Source organism: Anguilla anguilla, chromosome 10, assembly GCF_013347855.1.
Source record: "Anguilla anguilla isolate fAngAng1 chromosome 10, fAngAng1.pri, whole genome shotgun sequence".
In the NCBI taxonomy this organism is placed as follows: Eukaryota; Metazoa; Chordata; class Actinopteri; order Anguilliformes; family Anguillidae; genus Anguilla; species Anguilla anguilla.
In genome coordinates this window covers 36,610,835-36,636,087 of record NC_049210.1, presented here as the reverse complement: position 1 = coordinate 36,636,087, position 25,253 = coordinate 36,610,835, and the positions used below count along the sequence as shown (strand labels likewise).

General features: G+C 40.8%; 1 protein-coding gene across 1 annotated transcript; it reads right to left on the bottom strand.

Moving 5' to 3' along the window:
* Positions 1-2,370: 2,370 nt before the first annotated feature.
* On the bottom strand, positions 2,371-6,794 carry dmrt3a (doublesex and mab-3 related transcription factor 3a). Its single transcript, XM_035379797.1, has 2 exons — positions 6,271-6,794; positions 2,371-3,789 (listed from the first exon to the last, which is right to left on the bottom strand). Exons 1-2 carry the CDS (start codon positions 6,662-6,664, stop codon positions 2,825-2,827), a joined length of 1,359 nt encoding a protein of 452 aa, XP_035235688.1. The 5' UTR covers positions 6,665-6,794; the 3' UTR covers positions 2,371-2,824.
* Positions 6,795-25,253: the final 18,459 nt, after the last annotated feature.

Sequence of the window (25,253 nt, the reverse complement as noted above, 5' to 3'; positions counted from 1 at the left end):
TATAGCTTGTAGTAGTGATTTCATCATTAGGCAATGCAGGTTTTAATCTTAATGCCGCAGAACCTTGTTTTGTGAGCTTAAGAAACATGCATAAAAGTACCCTGATGGGAAAAATAAATAAATAAATAAATAAACATGTGGACATTTTGGTTGTATTTCCAAATGTTACCACATGATGGCAAAGCTGAGCTGTTAGAATTTCAAATGTAAAAAAAAAGACCAATTCTTGCGCTCAGAGTTATTCGGAAGCTAGTCCTCCGGCGTAATCGATTTTCCAGGTAATTACCTTACCAGTTTAAACATTTCTAGCATCTGTATTTTACTTTCCCTTCGAATGGTCACTTGACAAATCTCCCTATGTTCAATATTTCCATTAGTGTAATCATAAAGTTGCATGAAATATACATTTTTAGTGTTTAAAAATCAATAACAGATAGCCTGCACCCTACACGTTGTATTTATGGTAGACCTACCCTACGTCCATTTAACCAAATATTCAGTGGTAGGTAGTCTATCTATAATTTGGTCCAGAGAAAATCACAACTGTAGCCTACAGTATTGCAGTTCTGAACGCGATATGAATTTTGTTCTAGTACCACGTGGTTTCTTGGAGAAATGTTTTAAACTTTATAAATAAAAAATCACGTAAAAAAAGAGCAATTCTTCTGCTCTAGCTGGTCAATGTAGCATATCAGCGTCCGTTAATATTGGAGGGACTGTTACATCACACAAATGATTTTCAGAACGACTTCTCTGCATGTGGCAGCTAAGGTCGTTAAATGGTCACGGAGCCTCAGAGTTAACGTGTTAAACTTGCTTGTTAATGCCAGAGAGGATTCGAGTTGAAGGGCAAAGCGGTGGATTGGCCAACAAGAAGCTTTCAAACAGCGCAAAGCTTAATAAACTGGGCCCTAAACCTGAGGGATATGGGTACATTTCCCAGGTGTTTGGACACTATTACCCCAGTATAATCGATCATGGAATGTGTAAAAATACTACTTACCTTCACATCCCGGTTAAAACAGAACCCAGCGGCAGATGTGAACTTTGCCATACAACCTGCTATTTTTACGATTCCTCTGATGCCTTGTGATTGTCGGAAAGATGGGAGATAGTTATAGTTTAGGGAGAAGTGATGCTGAGTTATGTCAACCATTATCAGTATGCTTTTCAGTCTCCCAGATGCGACCAACTTACTGAACATGGCACAGAAGTAGGCTATGCACCACCACTAGATAGCACTGTTGCCGTTCATATTCGTGGAAGTCAATGTTAATAATTCATTGCACCAGTAGGCGGCGATGTATACACACTTACTCTTTCGAGACCGAGATCAAGAAATCATAGCCGTTATGGTTTGTAAACGTTGCTTCGTTTTTGACACAAGCTTACATTTGTGACATTGTTAAGACTATTTAATCGAACTGATATGTCTGAAATCAAACAAACGTTTATATATCGTTTCAATTTAATTATTGCAGGTAAGCATGGAGTCATTTCTGTTTGAAAACGCAAGGCAGAGGTCCAGTTATGTTCAAATAAAAAATATTTTCATGTTGTTCGTTCGTCAAAGATTATAACTGTTAGGCCTATAATTATATTTAAGTGAGGCACAATTGAATTCGTCCTCCTTGTTACTTCTTGAGGTCCATATTAAGTCCAACCAGTGTGCTTTGTCTTTTACTTTTTGCAAAACTCTTTTTTAGTTTACAAAACATTATTGTTTTTTTTTGTTTGTTATTTTTTAGTTGCTGATATATGCTGTAATTGAACAAATGCCATGCTTTGATTGTTTTTTATAGATAGGCCTAGAAAAGTAAATATTTCCCAACAAATTTCATATTATTTTATTTAGAATTGCTTAGCATTAACTGCCTCGTCTGTCAGGCCATCATAAAATGTGGCATCAGATATTTTCTGTTTTATGTTGCACAGAGACAAATTGTGAAATTAATTCTCATGTAAAAAAAGACATTCTATGACACGCTATCTTTGGCCTTTAAATTGTAAGAATAAACATAAAGCTACCTGGCTAAAACATGATGTTTTCATAATCATATTTTGCTATTTGATTAGGTATTTAGTTTAGCTATGTTTCTGAATACATTATATGACTGTTTAGGTGTCATGGTTATGCCTTGAGACAGAAAATTAATATGCTGGCATCTTTAAAACAATATTTGACATATTAAAATAGTCTTAAATATAGCTTTCAAATGTAATGAATAGAGATATGGTATTCACATTCCAAAAAATATTCTGATTTAAGACTGGCTTATTTTCACGGGAGGAAGGGCATAATTAATATCTTTATGCATTGGTGTTTTAATTTCATCCACATCAAGAAAATTTTGCAGGAATGACACAGAATGGTATCACCAGAGTTTATTTGGTTTACATGCTACATAGTTTTGACATTTCTACTTTGTGGACATATTCACAGTATATTTCATGCAGCCTGATAACTCATATCGATATCCACAGACACAATATGTTCCAAAATGTTTTTTCTTATATTTTTTTTTTTTTACATTTTTTATTATTATTATCATTATTCTATTTTTGCTCACGGCTGTCAGAAATGATTGTAGTGTTACAGGCAGGAAGGCTACATACTAAAGATAAACAAACACTTTGAATGGAGATGGGATACTGTACCTTAAGCGGCGATTGTTTAACATTCTTTTTTTTTTTCATGCAGGAAAATGGCCTTCCCTGCTGTTTTATTTCTCATCATTAAGCAATCCGTTTATAATACAATTTTGGTGCTCGGGACGTTCATTTGGTTTTTGGGGGGGGGGGGGGGGGGTGGGGCCGTCACGGGTCAGGCAGAAGAATTTAAAATTCTAGAGTCCGAGGAGTCGGGTCTCTCGTCGTAGTCCTCGTCGGCGTACATGGTCTGTTTGGGGACCACGGCGTGCCCGGCCTCCTGGATTGTAATCCCGTGATCCTCGGCGGGGCGGGAGGCGAGGACCGGGGAGGAGCGGAAGACGCCGGCGGAGCCGCCGGAGAAGGGGGAGACGTACTGGGACCTGAGCTGGTACTGCTGCTGGAGGGTCATGGTATTCCACAGAGTCACGTCGTTGTGCATGAAGGGGCTGGCCTGACTCCGGCTCAGGGAGTTGCGCAGCATGAGCGGGTAGCGGGGGGGCTGGGGGAAGGGGTGCTGCAGGGGCACCGCCAGCGGGCTGGGCACCACGCCGGAGGAATCCGAGGAGAACCTCAGCGAGTCGGGCACCCTGAACGCCGAGCCCACCGACCACTTGGAGGAGGACACGGGGTAGGACCCCAGGGTGTGTTCGAAGAGGTGCCCGCCGGAAGGCAGCAGGAGCGCGTCGGGGGCGTCCCCGGGGGCCCTGTCGGAGCCCGGGGCCGACCGGCTGGAGAGGAGCACCTCGATGGCCCCCACCAGGTCCCCCCCGCAGCCCTTGAGTATCAGCTCCAGGACGGGCGGCTTGTGGGCCGGGAAGATCTTCTTCAGGACCTCCAGCGGGGGCCGGTTGCCCTTCAGGTTGAAGGGGAGGGACACGGAGCCGGACAGGCCCTCGATGAGCAGGCTCTGCTCCCCGGGGTATTTGGGGCTCTCGCTTTTGGCCTCGGGGTCGCCGCCGGTCTTCGGCGGGCCGTAGCGCCCCTCCTCCAGAGCGGGGGGCGCGTCGGGGGTTTCCGGGGAGTAGCACGCGTTGGGTTTGGGCCCCTCGGGGGAGCTGGCCTGGTCTTGCTCCTTGTCGCTGTTACTGCCGCCGTTCTCTGTTCCCAACTGCTCGTCTGACAGATCTTCACTCGGGTCTGACAATAAAGAGCCAGTCAAAAATATCACAGTCATGAAAAGCATTTGAATACCATATACAAACAGAAGGCCCAGAAATTATTATATGGGTCCTGTTACATGTATGAACACAAATTTGAGTGCAACCATGTAAAATGTCTGAATTAGGTATTAACCATTGACTCGTGATTAAGAAAAAAAATTAAGTTTGCTGATTAAAAGAGAAAACTGACTCTGCAGATCCTTACTGACACTGGCTATAGACAAACATTAGTTCCATATGTATTAGTTCCTGGATTCTAATAAATGGCCAGTTGTAAAAATAGAGAAATAATAGAGAAAAAATTAGTGCAAAAATACATTTTCCTCAGGCATAGTCCCTCACTTCTAGCAGGACCAGGATACTCTAGAGAGACTCCTCATTCTAGTGTGTAGAAATGCAACATTCAGGCAATAGGTTTTCAACTTGTCTACACTTCTTAGATTTATGAAGATTTACTTTCCCTTCTCTTAAGCGGTTAACAGAAAGTGCTGACTGTCTGCCTCTAAAGAATCTCCCATCAATGCCTTTTGACCACATTTTGTAAACAAATTGCCTGTTGCTTGGTAACATTTCATTTGAGTTTGACTCCTACAAAAATTATTGCTATTACATTCGATTTACGCTGTCTCGCTTTGATTACAGTAATCTTTTAAACTATGAGCTTCATTCATCAGGTTGAAATGGCCTTGATGGGAAGTCGATATCAGATTCCTCGGGAGCCTCATTTGGTCTTGAGTCTTTTCTTTACCAATATTTTCGCTTTAGAAAATAACATCCAACACAGGCAAATAAAATGAGCAGTTTTAAATAAAGTTTAAAGATTGGGAAAAGTTTCTAATCATGTAAAGCGGACCTGGGCATTTACGCCACTTGCCATTTGACTACGGTTGACCATTTGCAAACAGTATGAAGCGCAGTAATAGCGGGCTAACCTTTGTTTTCCACACAAAATATGTTTAATAGTGGAGCCAATACGAATGGTACTTTACTACGTTTTAATGCGTGGATAGGCTGCTGTCCCTTACTTTTTGTCCTCTCTTTATAATCTCACGCGTCATATTGTTATTATTTTATGTCACGGAAATTGCAGACCTTTTTTGTTACCTGGGCAAGACCCATCACTTAAACGTCATCGTTTCTAAGGGCAGGGTTATGACATAATCAGCCCATACAGAATTTGTGCTTGGAAAATTACTTGCAAGAAAGCACTTTATGATATAGGTTCGGATCTTTTGGTGGAGGAAAGTTTCAAACTGCGCACCTTTCTGTAGTTAGAATGTGAATATGCTTTAGTAATCTTGATTTCCACGCTGTCTGGTTGATTGTCATAGTATCTGTTATCAATATGCAATAAGTGAGTAGAAGGGTACAAATATATTTTACCACTTGGCCAGCGCTGTTAGAAATATTGTGAAATTCATTAAATTATAATTTCTTTCTTCATTCTTTACGTTTTCTACTACTTTATTATTATTATTATTATAATAATAATTATTATTGTTGTTGTTGTTGTTGTTGTTATTGTTGTTTCTGTTTGTTTATTTTATGCAACGTATATAACATAGGCCTACATATTATATAAAAAGGTTAAAGATGAAGCAATTGAATAATTCCTTTAGAAATGAAATTAATAGGCCCGCCTCTAATGTACTAAAATGTATAGAGCTTACCTCAACAAAAGTCTCAAGCTACTTTTATATTCATAAACAGCTACTGAAAATGAAGACATTATATTATGCTTAAAAATAAAAGGTAAATAAAAAAATTATTTTTGTTCAGTTCATTTGTAACAATAATGAACTGTGTAAGGTATACATTAAACGACACTTTATGTCAAGATAACATAAAACGTTTTATTATAAAATTGTCTTTGATTGGTCGTTGCCTAAAACATAAATGCTGCTTTTTATATTATTTATAAATCTGTTTTAAACATGTAATGGTATAAGACGCTAGTTCAATTCAATGTATGCTTTTCAATAATCATTATTTCGGTAGCATTTGACCTTTTAAAAGAAAATAAATTAGCTACCAATACTACCAACCTCACAAACTAATTTTCACTATTTATGGATGTGCGTTCATTTAGAAAATGTAAAAAAAATGTCAGCTTCTAAACATAGATTGTCTATGCTTGTAATTTAATAGTGAGCTTACTGTTAAAACAAGAAACATCACAGTGTGGTTTAAGTTCAGGAAGATAACTAAGAATAACAGAGATGGAATTGAGAACGGAAGCCCAAAATATTGTTCTTAAAGATTGTGTAGCTATCAGAACCCAGAAGAGTATGAAGAAAAATGTAAAGATCATGGTTCGACTGCTAAGCAGTTACTTGCGATTCTACTAAAATTTCAAGAAATAAACGTTGAAAACAAGGCTAAATGGCAAAGTCTGTTGGTTATTGTGAATGCAATTTTGACATTGGGGAAATAAACTTTCATTTTCATTCTCTCTTACCAACTGCAGGCTGGTTGTTCCCGGGCTGCTCCGCACTCCACCGCAAGTCTAATTCCCCCATGCGCGGCGGTGCCCCTTGGTTACTTTCGCCGCTGCCAGGCACGGCGATACTTGGCAAAGTTCTCAGTGATTCCGGAATAAGACTCTCCAAACTCTCGTTCGCCTGTTGTCTTCTTAGGGCAACTTGGGCAGCCATCACCCGCTGCCGCTCAATGATCAGGATGCATTTCTCGCAGGTACAGTCTTTAAAGCGACAGTAACGCTTATGCCCCTTCAGCCAGGAGAGCACTCCGTGGTTCCTGCACCGGGCGCACTTGGGGGTCCTTTGAAGAGGTGCTCTTGGCTGAGAGACCGGGCCCCCCATGTAGAGGTACGGTGATCCGTAGCCATTCATTTTCACACAAGTCGAACAGCAGCCTTTTTGCCCGAAGACCTACCAGCACAAGCGTATCTGATAAGCCACAAGGTAGAGTGTCGACAGCAGTCAGAGATCAAGCCCCTTCCCTGCTCGCTACACAAATGATAAGAGGTGTTGGCTTAGAGATGAAGATCCACCTTTCCCTGGCAATAAAGACGCGCATCAGGCGAGCTGACACGTGTTAATCGAGGCAAGTAACTAAATACTATCACTCGCATTGCTGTCGTTACCCAAAGCACACTGCCCCTCACCTTTAGGAGTAAGGCATGCATAATAATTAATGAAACGACGTGGCTGGAACTCGAACTCGATTTATCAGTGAATTGTGCCGTTTTATTATACCAAATTATGTTATTTGCAATCGTCAATATATGCGAGAGGCTAGACTATATTTGATCCACATTCTACTTACTAAACCACAGTTTCACAAGCCGTTGTAATATTTCTTAGACATTTAGAAAATCCCCTTACAGGTCTATCCACTCTAGGCAATATTTTGGAAATAAGAAAGACAAAAACGTCAATGTCATTTGCGCATAAGTTATAATATTCAACTATAGTGAATTAGTACCACACTTGAGTTGGAATACAAACTGAATTGAATCATATCGAAACCATCTTTTCTTACATCCTATTATTTCTTTAGTCACAGACTAAAGAAATAATGTGACTACACAGAATATCCTGTCCAAAACGAATATTGTAATGTCGTAATCTGCAGAACCAAAACAGTGCTTATTCAAAGGAAATCCGTGCATATTTTGACATCATTGTTTGTGACTTCGTAATGATAGATGGACGTTTGGACTACGCTGTAGGCTACTACTGGCGGTAACTAAATTAATCAAACTGAAACAGACTAAATAATTGCATTTTCTTGTAGGCACCATACCTATTTAGCCAATCATCAAGATGTATTCTGAAATGCAAGCATTACATTTCTTTACTGTTAACAAAGTACATTCTAACTCAATATATGTTTCTGTGCTGACATTCATATAGACCTATCATGAGACAGAGAGTTGAACAAAACATTTGATATTTAAGCATACAATTTAGTTCGGGTATGTTTCTCGTATACCCTACAGCCCTAAAACTTTCCAGGGTCAATTGGCTGTTCGTAAATTTTAGGCTCCTGCTAATCTGCCATTTTCGGTTACATTAAAGTAAATTTAATATATGGCAATTGTTCAGATGGGATATTAATAGCATGTGCGTTCAGTGAAAACCTATATAAAATTATTTCGCACTTTAGGTAAAGTGTTAAGCTCACAACTATTCTTAATCAAAAGCCGTTATCTCTCTCGTTCTTCTGCAGTGTGCCTGTTGGGGGTGGGGTGGGGGGGTGTTGAAATGTCCCATGCCTTATAGAATCCATTGAAACACAACACCGGACACCCTGTGTCCCATTTCTGATCTCCAAAGGGTTTATTCAAGCAAATAATGGGATCCCAGAAGAACGCCTTCCAGAACGGGGGGCTATGGTAAACTTCACCACATGAACTCCGTTTCCAGGGCTATTAAGCTTTTAATTGGAAAATAGCAGAGGAAAATTCAAGGTGACTATAATGCGCTTGCAGATCGTGTAGGGCGAGTATATTTGTAGACACTGGGAGTGGGAGTCAGCGGTGGAAGTGTACAGAGCAGCAATGCATAATGCAATTATTTATGTTTTATGTCACCGTTAGTAGAGTGCATAAAATACATAAATAAAAATTCTGTTCACCACAAAAGGTGACACCGGAAACTATTGTATAATGCTCACCAATATAGTTTATCTGTCGCAATCTATAGGCAGCGAAGTAAAATCGTTTTATGATGCTTTAAATCCTTATGTTCCTGCAAATTAATGAGCGCGTTTAATTAACATGGAAGAGACTAGAATGGGGCAGAATATAAATAAGAAGTCTACGTTGTTTATAAGTGGAAATACAACATTCAAATAAAGTTCAGCGTTAAGAAACATTAATTAAAATGTCAACGACTAGCCCACCTAAATCCATTGAGATTGAGTGAAATGCCCATCCACAACTCAACAGCAGTAGCTATCGGTGTGTAGGTAGGCTAAACGGTACATATACAAATAACATAAAATTTCTGCGGGGTGATTATTCTCAGTAATGAACTTACATTGGTGGAAACAATAAATAGAGAAACGAATGACCGCTATACAAGCATAACAATTAATACACAAGATGGCATGACCAACCATCTCTGCATAATACAATGTTTAGAACTAGTCTACTACTTACTAAATAACACTATTTATTTTACTGCCATTTAGCAGACACAATTATCCAGAGCAACTTGCACAACTTAAAAAATCTTTAGTGTACATTGTTGCAGCTGGATGTATACTGAATAAATTAAGCACCTTGCTTAAGGGTACAAAGGCTGTGTCCTTCCTGGGACTCAAACTTGCAGCCTTTGGGGAACACTTCAAGTTCCCTACCCATTATGCTACACAGCCTCTCTGAAAAAGGGCAGATGATGATAACCAGAGAACTTGTGTATATCAATCTCATACATTCTTGCCTTCTCATTTTATCATCTATAATTTAGGGCCTAGTTTCCTTATAATGACACAACCGAAGGCTGAATAAAGGTTCTTATAAATTCAAACCTGCAATCAATCAAAATAGATTACAATTTGCCTCGATCTGTGGACTACATACAAGTACACTTTAAAAAAAAAATTTTTTTTGTTTAATGTGAATTTACCACCCATATTATTACATCTAATTACATAAGCAATTGTTTTTTTTAATCCAGCAATTGTTAAACAGAATGATGATATCTCAGGCTGGATAAAATTTCTGTTGATTGCGCAGGCAGATCACTGGCACCAAATCAGCCGCAGGTGTCACTACTGAGCACTGTAGCAGGGAATACCCTGCTGACACAATCCCTCCCTCCCAGTGCCACACTATGACTGTGTCCAAAATGGCTTCCTAAGGACTGTTTCCGCAAAATATGTACTGTCTACTAAACTTGTTGCCTACTGTTAATGCATATTTTTCAGGATGCAATGGGCAGTGTATTAAAACATTCTCCATGCTATATTCCAACGGCACTGCAGAAGTGTCATAAAATGTCCTGCCCTTGTAGTAAGAAGGCCCCACCTCTTCCTCTCTGATTTATGGGACCTCCAAAAAATTATTGTTTACTTCCTGAAAAGTGTGCCCCCAAATACACTCAGAAACCTTGGAAATAAGTGTATCATCCGGGGATTTTAAGTACACCACATTTAGAGTTACTTACTTAACAACTTTCTCACCCAGTGGACTCAGCTTATATACTCAATAGTAGGAAAGTAAGCAGTTTCGAACATGGCCTACAGGCACTGCCCCTCAGAATTCAACATGGCCACATCTGCTCTTTGGTCTGGACCATGGGGTGGATTACTGCACTAAGATCCAGTGTTTTTATCCAGTGGATAAGCCATTTGGGTTCCCAATTTTGTTTCAAGCCATTTTCACTTTTTATTTTATTTATTGTTGTCAATACAGAAACAAGAACACAAAACCAACCCACTCCCCTCACTCCCCTTATCAGTGCTACCATTATCTAATAGTTGGATGTGTTAAGCACAATATTCATATTTTAGAGAATGAAATTATATAACACATATATTAAATTCCTTTTCATAGACTTACATTTCTTTTTATTTCATATTATACCTACCAATAATTCAGACAGGTGGAAAAATATTTTCTGTTTGTAAAATCACCAGCCCTCCGGTTTTTCAGTTTTATCATTTATTTATTTATTTATTTATTTATCATCACTAGGTCTGAACACACTTTATCATTTGCATAGATAATGATTTTGGCATGGAGATCGATGATCGAGATGAAGACGAGGGTGCCTTTCACGAGCTCGCGAACAGAAGGCCACCAGAGCACCGTGGTATATCAGCGCCTAGCTCTACAGCTGCGTTATTCTGAAGGACAGCACACTGGCCATAAACGGCTCAGCCCTGAGAGCCAAGCACCTATAAACGCGCAATGAGATGGGCTAACTTCCTGGGCTCGTGCCGTCAAGGGTTCCTCCCTCCTTTATATAAAAACAGCTATTTATTATCGTCTAAAATATATTGAACAATTCACAGCTGATGTTTTATCTGGCGTCAAATAAAAATGACAGTTTATTTCAAGTCAGCTGACGTGAGCTACATAAAATATATCAGGGAGTGTGCGGTTGTTTTAATTAGGTGAATGTACTGTTCTGAATTATACGATTGTATCGTCTTATTACAATGTCAATGAAACGGTGAAATGAGGCAAGAGATTGTTTTTCAGTTTAACTCCAATATTAGTGAGCAGATCTCGTACAAAACGTATAATGTTATTGTTATTATTATTATTAAAAATAATAATAATATAAATAATAATAATAATAATAATGTATTATTATGGAACTAAGTAATAAATAGAAAAAAATATATTGTTGACACTATTGACATTAATAAGACATGTTCACTAACATTGTGAAGAAAGATATATTTTTAATGGATACATTATATTTATTTTTAATTCTTTGAAAGTATAGATATAATAAGAAACAGAACACATAAAGCATGTTTCATTTAGTCAACTGTGTTAAACAACAAACAAGAAACAGATAGTGCCTTAATGTAGCCAAGATCTGAAATTAGATCTGCGCACTGTATCCGAACCCGACAATACCCAAGACATAATAAGATGCTGAAATTTAAAACAAGAACAGAATTTCACACGAGAATGTCTTTGTTTTTCCCCTAAGTGCTGAGCACAGCCAATGGCACTGTTCCCTGCCACGGAATATTGACTTGCATCAAGTTTCTACTTCATCTGCAGTAGGTGTATCCTCCATTGGCTTCATTGTCAGGAGGCCAGGGGCTTTCACCCCAGTGAGTGATTGTCGGACATCTGTCCTGTGAAACGTAGCACTAATTCTTCTGCGCTCACACCTCCAAGGGCATTCAAATCACCAGGCCCTTGACAGGCCCCTCTATGCGTGGCCCCGCCCACGTTATTTCAATGAGAAGAGACTCAATGAGCGCTACTTCATTATCCCCCCCCCTGTCCAACTCGCCTACTCTGCGAGACCCTGCCCAGGGTCTCCATATCAGCTGAGCTACAATCATGGATGCTGCACTGGAGGGGGGCGGGGTGGCAAACGATGCAAAACAATGACGTACCTAGACATCATACCTACTAGACTTTTAAAAGACGTTATTGGGGTGATTGGCCCCAATTTGGCCCCCAAATGATATGTCCTCTCTTTTGAGGACACTGAAAAAGCTATACGTGCTTTTATTTCTTCTAGATTAGTTTATTATAATGCTTTGTATAAATGTGTAAGTCGTCAATCCCTAGTGCGTCTTCAAGTTGTTTAAAATTGTGCAGCAAGAGTGCTGACTATGACAAGATGGACATGACACATTACCCCAGTTTTGGCTTCCCTGCACTGCCTTCCAATGACTTTTAGAATTGATTTTAAAATTTGCATTGCCAGGCACCTAAATATACAGTATTATCAGACTGTTAGTTCCCTACCAGCCACTGAGACCTCTTATATCATCTGCTCTGGCACTGCTGGCTGTTCCAGAGTCTAAACCGAAAACCAACGGTGATCATGCCTTCCCTGTTAGGGCCCCTAAGCTCTGGACTAAAATGCTATGAACGGTGAAATCCTTTGTACTGGTCATTTGTAAATTATGCTTTTGCCACTTTTGTGCAGGCTGGAAATGCCTAAGCATTGTGCCTTCGAGTGAACGAATGAACAAGTGAATGAATGAACGAGTGGAGGAATGCATAAATTAATGGATGAAACATAATTGTGTTAGGGCTATTATAAGGCTTGATTTGGGGATGTTGGCATGAATTGCTAAGGAAGTCCCAGGCCACGGGGCGGGGGCTGTCAGTTGCAGTCAGGCCATCCCTCATAGGGCAGGGGGATGTGTAGGGGCAGGGGGCGGGGCCACAGCAGCAGAGATAATGGATGGGTGATGAGTTTGGACAGCAATAATGCGCCAGCAGAAAGATTCCAAAGAAAAATGAGCCTTTAAGAAGGCCGCGATGGTGGGCAACATTTGGGGTGCGGTGCAAGACACAAAGACAATAAATACTACTCGTCAAGACAGTTTGGTTGGATTTCAGATGAGTAAATTAGAAAAGAGCAGCTAGGTGGACTGAACTAGTTTGCTTCTTTCCACACATTTTAAGTTTTCCTGAGAGGCTTTCACTGCAATCTGAGCGTTCAAACACTTTGTCCAGAGCCAAGGTCTGATGGAGGCCCAGGATACGGGGTGTTGCTATTTTTCATTTGCTATAAAATATATTGGGGGGGGGGGGGGGCTCCCAATATATTTTGTCCCGGGCCAGAGAATTTATAGCTGCAGCCCTGCATGGGCAATATCACTTTGCCGCACATTTACTCTGGATCAAGTAAACTGTCGAATAGCTTTAGCGTTAGCGTGACCAGATTTGCAATGCATGGTTTGACCTAGAGTGAGAGGTTGAATGCTCTGTGTCGGTTTAGAAAGTGGGTGTCGGTTGATAATGGATACAGCTGAGGATTTTACATTCTCTTTGTTGCTGATGTTGCAATTTTGTCTTTGGTAAATGCTAGAATGACTGCGTAATTGGGACTCACCCAAAGCCGAGTGTTATGAAAATGAGGCGGGCATTCTTGTGGAGTGCGTGTCTGATCTCAAGTACCATTAAATCGGATTACTGTGCCTGCGTACCCGTGTTCAGGAGAGCACATTTATTAATCACATCAGATATTACAATTGTAACGCATTGCAAGGTGCTTATAGCAGTGCAAGAGCGGGTGCAGTGTATTTAATGGTACTGCTAATGCTAATTAACACCTAATAATGCCTACAAAACTGCACATAAAGCACGCTAATGCTCTGGTGCTGTAAAGACACAATTAGGTCGTAATACAGTTTGTGATATTAATAGATTGCATTAAATATAAAACAAATTGCATAAAATTCAGTGACCAATTAGGAAATGATTGGACATGACTGAACATTTTGGCATCAGGATTCTAGCATAAATGCACTCTAATGAAAAGACATACTGATGCAATTCTCACCCTAAATGATCAAGCAATTCAGAGCCCTGGCCTGCAGGGGGCACAGTCTTAGCCTGAGTTTTACTGTGGCAAAATGTTCCCTCAAAATGCCCATGGGCAAGTGAACGCCACAATCTACCAAAAATGAAACATGTAGAAAAAGTGGCACCTTTTCTCCAAATAAAAAGTACACCCCCACCCCCCTCCCCCCATCCTCCATTTTGGTTACCATAATAATTAAACATGAATCATTCTGGCCTGACGTACTTTTCTCCCCCCGATTTAGATTGAAATTCGAAAATAATCCCCAGGGTCCCGCGTGGGCAACGTGTTTACTGTTATTCGAGCGGAGCTCGGAGGTGTCTTCGAGATGAGGTCTGCTTTATCTATCGCGCGCGGGGCATGATTCATGGGGCAATAGGGAGTCCAAGGAAAACAAATCCACCGACACTCTTCCAGGGCTTGTACACAGCCCAGAAGCAGTAACATAAGGACATGGCCCTGCCGCGGCCGACTCTGACAACCGTGATAAAATGGTCTCCCTTAACTAAACTCATAAAGCACGGGGCAATAAAACTCAATCTTCTGTAAAATCCAATTAAGTCATTATCTGACTGATTGTATCTTTAATTGAAAACAGAAGTGACAGTAAATTTCTGTGATATATCAGGATCAATCGATACCGCTGTACGATCCAGCCTCCAGGAGTGATTTATAATGTCAAAGCCATATAGGTAACTCCACATTATTCTCTCTAAAACCACTGGTGGATGAAATTAAGAGTAAGTGCATTTAATAAAAAACAAGATGGTCAGATTATTGATTACAGCAGATGGGGCAGAATCAAATGGATGTTTTCAAAGCACGGAGCAAAGAAAATACAAGTAATTTTCTTTTCCCATTTTATCGTACTCCCTGTACATACACACACACACACGCTGCAAAATTTAGCCATCAATAATGTTTTTATTTCCATAACCTGAGTGGCTACAATGAACGCATTAATATTCCAAATTGCATATGTTGCTGGTTTATTAAAACAATAACAGGATTAAAGCCATTCTTGCGACGAAAATGCAAAATTCATCTCAATAAAACACTTTGCCTCAGAAACCATATTGCCTGGAGCTCATACAAACAGCACAGCAGACACAGTTAACTAACAAAACAAATAGGAGCTGTTGGTCCACACAGCATATCCGATGTCTTCAAATTAATTTATGAGGAGGCACAAATAAAAACAATCAATATGAACTGGAAGCACTTGTAAGAATATTGCCCTCTGACGGCAAATAATGAGTGCCAAGCAATGGTAGAAATCATATATCATTTAAGAAAATATTACAGTCAATTGGTTGTTAACTGTAATGTGCATTCAAAGTAGCTCAACTGTGCATTCAGATGGGCATTATAATTAACTCAGTGGCTCCAGTTAATAAGAACTGTGTTTTTGGTTTTCCTTGGTTTCTGAATCCAGTATACATCTGAGTGAAACAAATATATGCTTTGGAATCTAACTGTAATTTCACATTTAACACTCTGCAAATAAAGTTTTTATATGGAATTAGTTTCTACATTGTTTTCAAGGTGAGGATAATCACTTGGCTAAACCTCCTCCATGTTCCCTTACCAAGGAATAACATGTGAATATACTGCCTCAGAGAGATTAAAGCGAAAGATTCTGATAGCATTTACATGTGGGAGTTCACCACATTTTCTGTGTACAATTTTTAGATTTTTCAATGTCATTATTTTTAGACTGTATCATTTCAATAATCAACTCATGCATAAACACCCAAGCTCTGTGTGATGCATAGCTATTACACACAATCACAACCAAAAGCTCAGTGCTAGGAATGTCCAATCTTATCCAAAAAGGGCTGGTGTCGGTGCAGGTTTTTGTTTTAGCCCAGCACTAAGACACCTGATTCTATTTATCAAGAACTTGATTGAAGACCGCGATTGGTTAATTAGTTGAATCAGGTGTCGTAGTGCTGGGCTAAAACAAAAACATGCACCGACACTGTGCCTTTTGGGATACGACTGGACACCCCTGCTATAGAGGAACACCATGATAGCCAAAGCATGGTCTGCAATACAAAATGAAAGTGAAAAAGTGTACTTATTCATTCTTTTGTGAGGAGAAAACCCTGAAAAACTGGAATTCTTTAAAGGAGATTGAAAGGATAAATGAATATAATTGAAGATACTAGCATATGGAAGCAGGCTTGCAGGAACCTTTAGTTTGACCTTCAAGGAAACTAAATGAGGACAGCTATGGGACGGTGCTGAGAGACCCCAGCCCACCCCGCTACCCCCCCTACCTTTCCAGGACCTCCAGCAGCAGACAAGGGCTGTTGTGGTCACAGGATAAGGACAGTGGAACCCTGGATCCAAATGGAGAGTAAGGGTTAGCAAAGGTAGCAGGGGAGACCCCAGAGACCTAAAGGTAAGGGGTGTGGAGTGGGTACAGGTGGGACTCTGACCAGTGGAGACTCGGTACTGCTGTAGCAGATGTAGGGCCCTCTGGACCCCAAAGCAGCCACCCCAGCCCAAAAAATGGCCGGGAATCCTATATCCCAAAGTTCTATTGAATCCCACTTGAAAACCCCATGGAACACGCAGAACAGGGACTTGCACAGAGAGAAAACGGGTGGGGACCAGGTAGAGAGGCTTAAAGACACAGCCATAAACAGGAAGAAGAGAGCTGTGTTTATGCACTACTGGGTGTGCTGAGGAGTTTTGGCGTGGTTTACTAATATCACAGCTTTCAAAGCTTTTCTCAGCTTTGTTCACATTTCAGTGAGCTCCATGGTGACAGAGCTCCAGTTTCTGTTTAAATTCATTTTGATTAACACATATAAGACAGTTTTATATTCCTGTTTTATAATGTTCAGAATTTGTAGTTATTTCTTTATAAATACTAATATTTACAGAATCAATTTCTTGCCCTCGTTTATTGATTAAGGTACCCTAAATGGGATATGACCATATGTTCTTCTGGATAATTTAATTGCCCATAGCACTACACCATACTGCTGCATTTGATTTCAAATTATTCTGAGACAGGGACAGCGAATCCAGATTTGAACCATGATCATTATTATAATATGGTTCAGAAGATAAAAAGTGATTAAAAACCCATATTGTGAACCCCACGTTGTTACAATACCAAAAGGAGACAAAAAGATACATTATTTTCTTGATGATCTCAACTGTATTATGCCAAAAAAAAAGGCAAGACAAGGAAAACAAATCATTGTCAAAATGAAATGCTTATTTAAACATTAGCGAATTTTTTTTTTTTTTTAAAGATGAAGAAGAAACAAGAAAAAAAGACAGTACGCCCAGGTACAGGTATCCACGTGTCGGTTATTAAATATGACTCAGACAGTGTCAGTAGTGCCTCCTTGAACGCATGTCAAAATGGGTATTGATCACGGCATTTGGGACACCGGCGATTTGTTTTGTGCTCGTACAGTCAATAGTGAAAAATGAACGCGTTTACCTCGGGCAGCCGCAAAAAGTGAGAGAGCGTTTTGAAATCCCACAACCGCGAGGCAGACAGAGGGACACCCTCCACCGAACACGCACGCGGAGGAAAGCGAAGCTTAGCCGGGGTTCCGGGGAACTGCTGACCCAGCAGGAGCCCTGATTGAAAACAAACAGTAACAGCAACACATCATAAGCGCAGGTATCGCTGAGCGGATGTAAACCGTCCTCTTTCAGTAATGCCGAACGTAATTACAAACAACACAGAGCTCTGAATAACCAGAAACAGCACATTGGGAGTTTTGTAATATTGAGAATTCAAATTAAATTTTGATTAAAGCTAAAATCAGCCAGCACAGTTTGGAGAAAATAAAACGCAATACGTAATTCCAATGTGTTGGAGAGCGAAGATTTGATTTAACCCGTACAGAGCACAACCTGACTTGCGTCAAAGCCAGATGACACACTCTGTTCTCTTTCATTTGGTTATGCAGAATGCAGTAATATTTAATCGCGTCCGCTGTTATATTGAAAACGCTTTCAGAGAAAATATTTCTTCATTAAAGGCAGAGAACTCTAAGCACAGAGCTAGGTCAAAACCTCCACTAACCTCCTCTCGATGTGCATATGAAAGACAAAGATATTATGTTGACACCGTCTATCAAAGTTATGAGTCAGGGAAGATACATGGACCCAACTCCCAGGAATTCTGACCTTCATAACCCCAAGTGGATATCATCTGTTCAACCCCCTCTCCCTGACCGCCCCCCCCCCCCCCCCCCCCCCCCCAACCCCACGCCCAGCAACCCCACCCACGCGCCCTCACCTGCCCACCCCCTTTCCCTCTCCCCTACACCGTGAAGGTAATTAAGGAGCAATGGAAAAGGAGTCATTTTTCTCCTCATTAAGTTTCTGATTGGTTTCTGCCCTAGGAGTGTGCCGGGCCTGCAGTTTGTCACCCGTTCCAAACGGGGCCGATCGTTAATACTTGTGTTTGTGTAGCTAACCGCGCGGTCTTTTCACGGCGCCTTGTACAGCGATAATGCACAGCGGCTGGGGATTAGCGATTCGCGTGTTAATTCACGCCGTATTCATCAGGCAGAAATCTATGGCGCAATTACAGCAGGAAAGCAGGCTGCTGGAGACAGAAAGGTCGTTTGCCGGGGCTAAATCACAAAGGGCCACGCGACAAGCACTCACATTCTGCGTCAGGTCTTCCTTGTATGAATACAAATAAGAATAAAACTCTTCTTCCTCACTGAAGCCCTTCTGATCACTATAGTGGATCTCATACAGAACATGTTACCAAAAAGTGTAATACCACATTAGTAAGGTGTGCTACCTTATGGATTTCCTGTGATTAAATGGTAAATGGACTGCATTTATATAGTGCATTTTCCAGCAACTACTGCACAAAAAACAAAAGTAAGCCATGCAAGGCGTCAACCAGCTCGCCGAGGGGGGGGGGGGGGGGGGGGGGGCAACTAGGGTTAGGTGTCTTGCTCAAGGACACTTTAACACACCCAGAAGGCCAAGGATCGAACCAACAGCTCTCCGGTTACCAGACGACTGCTCTACCTAACACTCTATCTAGCTAATGCCACCCCAAGTCAATTCTCATTCTGTGAACTGTGGGTAGAATTCATAACCTTATCTTTATATCCATAAACCTTGCTTTCGAAACCTTACCGGGCCTAACAATGTAAATACAAAGATGTGTCTCTGAATTTTAAGGTCAGGTTCATTGTCTTTAGAGTTTTAGTAAATGCATGGTGCACATGAACAGGTGTTTGCAGGGGAACTAGACCTAGCATACAGTGCTTCTCATCACCCTTCGCTGAAAGCTTGAAGACAAAGACTTCCTTCTATAAGCTGACAGTGAATCAACGCCAACTAAGCACCACATGCGTCTCTCAAGTAAACATAACTGAAACGAGAGACGTCTTTCCCCTCGTGTTTTCTAAAGAAGCAGTTTCCCCTGAACTTTTGCCCCAGTCACCCACATTCGACATTCTATCTTATATTTCCAAACTACTAAATCGTCTTTGTGTGGTTCAACAAAGGAAGGAATTTTCTCAAAACCACAAAAAAGGCAGGCAAAAAAAGCTTGACATGTTCTACGGCTGCTAAGAGGGAACAAAACCCAGGAGTGGACGAGAGAGAGAGGAAATGAGGATACAACAATGTTTTACATTGATGGACAAAGGATAAGTCTTTTCACTTTAGTGTATCTCCACATTGAGAATACATGGGAGATAATATTCCATATTTACATATCCCTAGACATATAAAAAAAGCAAAAGCATGCACGCACACACACACACACACACACACAAACACACACACACACTCTGCCAGATTAAACAGGATTCAGATTAACATAAAGCTCTATGCTAAGGGCGCTAAACACACTGGATTAGGGCGCGCCAGAGTGAGGCTTCTGTTCGCAGCGCGCGCGGGACACAACCCGACGGAGGACGACCCTCGGAGAGATCGAGTTTTCCCTGGGAATGACACGAGCGTCTCGCTCAATCATTAGAGCGGTGGCAGGACTTAATGACGCAGAAAACGCAGACGAACGGCGGGGCCCGGTCCCTTAAACAGATGCTGACTCCTCCGAGTCAATATGGCAGCCGGAGACGAATGCTGTGGAGGAGGAGGAGGCCGTTCTTACTCACCTCCGTGTTGGCACAGGGCCCAAAACACACACACACAGAAACACACACACCCTCTTGTTGAAAAGGGTTATCCAATCACAGATTATATTAGGTGTTTACTTTGAATTGTCATGTTGTATATTATGCTCTTGTGTCACCAACTGTTATGAAACGATGAATAAACGCTATCTATAAAATTCATACTATCGGTATCGTCACCAATGTTATGATGACAGATTCACATTCGCATTAACACTAGTTGCCAATCACTTAAATTCCATTAGGCGAAAAAGTGAAAACAGACAGTATATTTGATAAATAACAGGGAAAAAGGTGGGGCATATATCTATTCCATTTTATTCCATTCGTTTAGTACTGTTGCTTATTTATTTGCCACTCATTTGAACTGCATTCACACAAAGCCAAAAACTGATCAGGATTGGATTCACATGAAACGCTAAGGCGATCCTTTCACAGAAAGCTTTTGTAACACATTTATTTTTTCCAGAAAAGCCTCTGTTTCCAAGATCTCGCCAGTCCAGTGTTCGCAAAGCCTTATCAGACGGATTTAGTGTTTAATTGTAGTCTCTGCAGGCCAATCTCATCCTTCAGCACCACAGGGGAGCACTTAAATCCTCATTATTGGTGCATTAGGGAGCGCGCCCAGTGGACACCAAGCACTGGCAGGAGGCATCACAGGGGGTCAAAGGCTAATTAAACAGATAACAACCTCTGATCCCGCATTGTTAACTAATCTGTCCTGAGTGAAAGTGAGTCATTGTGAGTACTGACACACGCCTGCTAAATCATCGCCTCCTGATAATGATCCCATCAGGATGGCAAATGGCCTGTCTCTCTTTCTGTCGCACATCTGATCCGTGGAAACATTACGGATATATACCCCAAAACGTCGATCGATACCTGGACGATTTCTTTATCGCCATCTTGAAACGAGGAATTAATTAAAAAGCAAGCAACAAAGCACTGCATTAAAATTCAAATGGGGGCGAAAAAGTCGATACGGACGTCTTCCCAGACGTCTTGACGCCTGGCACGAGCTTGTTTCAGAAGCTCTATTTTAATATCCGTAACTTTCGAGTCAGGAACGCTCTAGGTCAGAAACCAGAATCGGTAATTCATGGGTGAACTAAACAAACTGCAAACAAACATGCTACTTCCGAGACTAGATATTTGATTAGATGTTTTTTTTTCCCCCCTCTTCAGTGACACAACCACTTTGAAGCCGGACAGTCTGCAAGATTAGGACATAAAACACGAGGCCTTGTCTGCTTAATCTCCTCGCAGCCTCAGGCAAACGCTAATGGAGATGTCGTACAACACATTACGAGAGAGCCCGGGGCCGTAGCAAGCAATCACACTGGTATTTAACCGAATCCATCGCGGCGCTTAGCGCTGGCGCTCGGGAGCGATGGACAGGATGACACAGAGGAGTTTCTCGCTGTCCCCCGCGGGCTCGGAAACGCTGGAGTTTGGTTACACGCGCTGAACAGGAGCCGAGCGGCGGGGCTGTTTACGCCTCCAGCCAATGAGAGGAGGCAGCCTCTCGCTCCCTCTGAGCTGAGCACAGATCTGCAGTCACCTGGGCTGGCCACACGGAGAGCCGGGCCACACCATGGACTGCACTCGTCTAGGTTCAAACAGAAACAAAGCCAATGCATGGGCTTCTTCATAATTCCAAGTAATGTTACCAGGTGATGATAGCTTGTGTCTGAGAGGACCATGATGGTGTCTGGGTGAAACCAGATGAAAGTCCAGACCTTTGGACCCCCCTGGCCACCTGGCTTTCGGGTCCTGGGTAATCAGTTCCACTATTCTCCCCACTACGATGCCAGTGTGTGTGTGCGCGTGCGCGCACACTTGTGTTTCAAGGATGCTGATTACCATGAAAATTGTAACTAGCTCTCTACCCTACAAACGTTTATTTTTTTAAATGTTTAGTTGCATGTAGCAACCATTATAATACATTCCATTTATGTATCAGAGTATCCTATTTGCTTTGCTCCCAAGAGAACATATGAATTCATAATGAGGAGAAAAAAGCATCCAGCCCATCTAAGCTTATACCTTATTTTTACCATTTGCCACTCTTGCTTTGCATCAGTACCAGTAAGTCACACCATTTGTATTTTCTTTGATATTAAGTTTAACTGAGAATTAAAGAAAACTACTTGACTTCTAGAGAAGGGGTCTGACCACGGATAAGTTGCCTGATTTTGGTACAAGTTGTGGTGACAGACATGGAGAAGTCAGCTGTCCTTAAGAGAATTTGTGGGTGGTGCTAGCAGTTTCTCTGCCTGTCACCAGTGAGAAGTGCTTGGAGCAATCCAGGACGAAAAGGTGGGTAAAGTGATTTACCTGTGGTTCACCTGGTACTGCATGTACATGTATGGAACCTGGGAATTCTCATTTCTGGACCAGTTGTTAGTAAGTTAATTGGCAAAATGAACCCTTTAATTGAACATTCTAATGCTGATGTACTGTAACAATCACTATTAATAATTGAAAGCAACGGCATTCAACAACATTGAAAATCTAATCTATTCAAAGGGTTAATGGGTTACATGTACATATTCACCTTAACCAAAAACACTTGATGTATCACATATTACCAAGGATATCAAAGCTATTTTTTTTTACCAAATGTTTACAAAATGCTGAAAATGTTAAATGTATTATAAGGTATGGAACATTAAATTAGGTCAGACATGATATAAAGTTGAATCTGTGTACCTTAAAATATTTGAGACTAGTTAATTCAATAGTGTGCTAGAAATAAATAAAAAAGGAGAGGAAGGCTACATAAAAGTTAATCACGTGATCAAGATTATTCAAGATTATATCATGCTTCACATCCAGACTAATAGACATATTAAAAAATAAGTAAAACTGTCATACCAATATTTTTATTTCTTTTTTCAGAGCATATAAAACCAATATGCCAAACTAGTAAACATTTTTTTCATAGAGAGACAATGGGTTATGATTCAATCAATATGGTCCTTAAATGACTTACAAAAAATGTCTGATTGCTGAATGTGTGTGTTTGTTAAGAAGAGAGCAAATACCTGCATTTAAATTTGTTAAAGTTAAGGACAAATGTTTTTTGAACTCAGGCTAGTAACTAGTTCATACCACACTGACCTTGAAAACTCTTCTGGAGTACTGTAGCAATAGGCAGTGTTTTCAGAGTGGATTATTTGATGATGGACATACAGATGACCCTTTACACTCCGCAAAATGAAACATTACACCTCTTCTCCTGGGTTGCCCATTTCCTTGTCTTTCAATGAGAATTATTTTTCATCCTTTTATTCCCAGAGTGAATGAATGGGTATTTGAATGTCCTGTAGTATGTAAGGAGAGAGAGAGAGAGAGAGAGAGAGAGAGAGAGAGAGAGAGAGAGAATTTAGGACTCTCAAATGAATCTCAGTCGGAACAATATCACAATTTTTCATTTAACTTACATTGCATTTAATGCATTTAACAATTTCACATTAACACAATTTTGCATTTGAGAAGTTGGAGCAGGAGAAAATAGTAAAATATACTCCAGACGGAAGATAATAAATTTCAACTTTATTGACCCCGGTAACAATTCCAAATTCTGATCAATATAAAACAATTGTTAGGTGGAATTTTATATTGTAATTACTAACACAAATGGTCACAATTTACATTGTTAAAAAAAACTGGCCTACTATGCATCCTTTGAAGTATTACGCATGACTTTAAAAAGAATTCATATTCACAAAAGATTGTTTACTAAAAATATGTTTTAAAGAAGTAAAATTTATCATTTATTTGAAAGTAAACCTGGTGTTCTCACTGCAAGAAAACTAACTTTGAGCACCCCCGCCGGAAGAAAAAAACAAAAAAACGCAAGAAAACAAAAGCTGTCTCATATAACACCGAAATTCCTCCATAAGTCAATCTGGGCATCTCATCTGGGTCTGCCGCGCGCACGTTCCGAGAGCGGAGCGGGCGAGGTGAGCCGGCCGGTGATCGACTGCGGTGTCACCTCCCGCGCGGGATTTACAGTGAGCCGCTGCTGACGAGCTCCCCGCAGTAAACAGCGCGCAGGGGCGTATTTCACACCGAGCTGCCTTTTATGAAGAACACTTCAACGCCCTGCCATGCTGCCAGCGTGATGGATGGAGAAAGACGCATGACAAGCTTCATCATTGTTTGTAAATCTTAACTGTTCCCGCTCACTAACTCCAGAGGCAATTTTCCCGAAGACAGCGGGCCGACGGAAGGACAGCGTCGCACTCCTGAAGGTTATTCGGCTGGCCCTGTATTTGGCCAACTGATTACCCGCCCGTGGGAAATAAATACGCCGGCGCGCTGGCGGATTCGGGGAGGTTTGGTGCTACGGAAGAGTCACCATTGGCTCTTCTCACATACGTTATTTGGTGCACCAAACTAATCTCTATATGGAATAAAGATGATGTTTTATTAAATAGGTGATATCTTAATCGTGATATGTTTGGATGCAAGTAATACAGCCAGTTTCCTAATAACCATGGTTTATCTTATGACTGCCTTCAAATGCTGCATTGTAATGTCATTTCAGCTGAAAGATACAGCATTTACAAGAACCATGGCTGTTCTATGGGGATTTACCAGATATTTGTAAATCGCTCATGTAATCATCATTATCAGTGTTAAAGGTCTGCATGGGAAATCAGATAGCATACGTCTAGCTAGTTTCACTGAGATTTATTTTAACATTCTTGCTCACTTAATTGTCAGAGTAATCTCAGATGACCTGAGCTGTCTAATTAGCTGGACAGCCTGCTTGATGGAAATATTTTATTATTCATCATTTATGAATGTGACTTACTTTCATCTACAAGATATACTGTATTTATAGCACTCTTGGCAGTAATATATTGTTTTAGTTGTGTGTTATTGGCTCAAATTGGTTGCAAAATCTTCAATAATCCCAAATTAATGTGTTCTCCTGATTTCAGGAAAATAACTGCTTTTGACAGGCATTTTAAGATCAAGACGGGGTCTATAAATTGCAGAGGTGTGGGCTTTTTAGCTGACATGAAAGTTTTAAGCAGGAAGAGTACAGAAACATAAATGCCCTTTGTCACAGTGGCCAGAGGAAGCAGGCATTAGTCTGTAAAAGGTGTGAATTCATTTCACCTGTCTGGTCTGGAGGGCAACTTTGTGGCCAATTCAGTTAGCTTGCAAAGGGATTTAGCTTTAATATGGACATTTTGATTTTTACACGCAAAACATCCGCAAAGTAATGTGACTGCTTTCTAACTGATGTTCCAGCTTCTCTTCTTAATCATACCAAGCTACACAAACAAGTA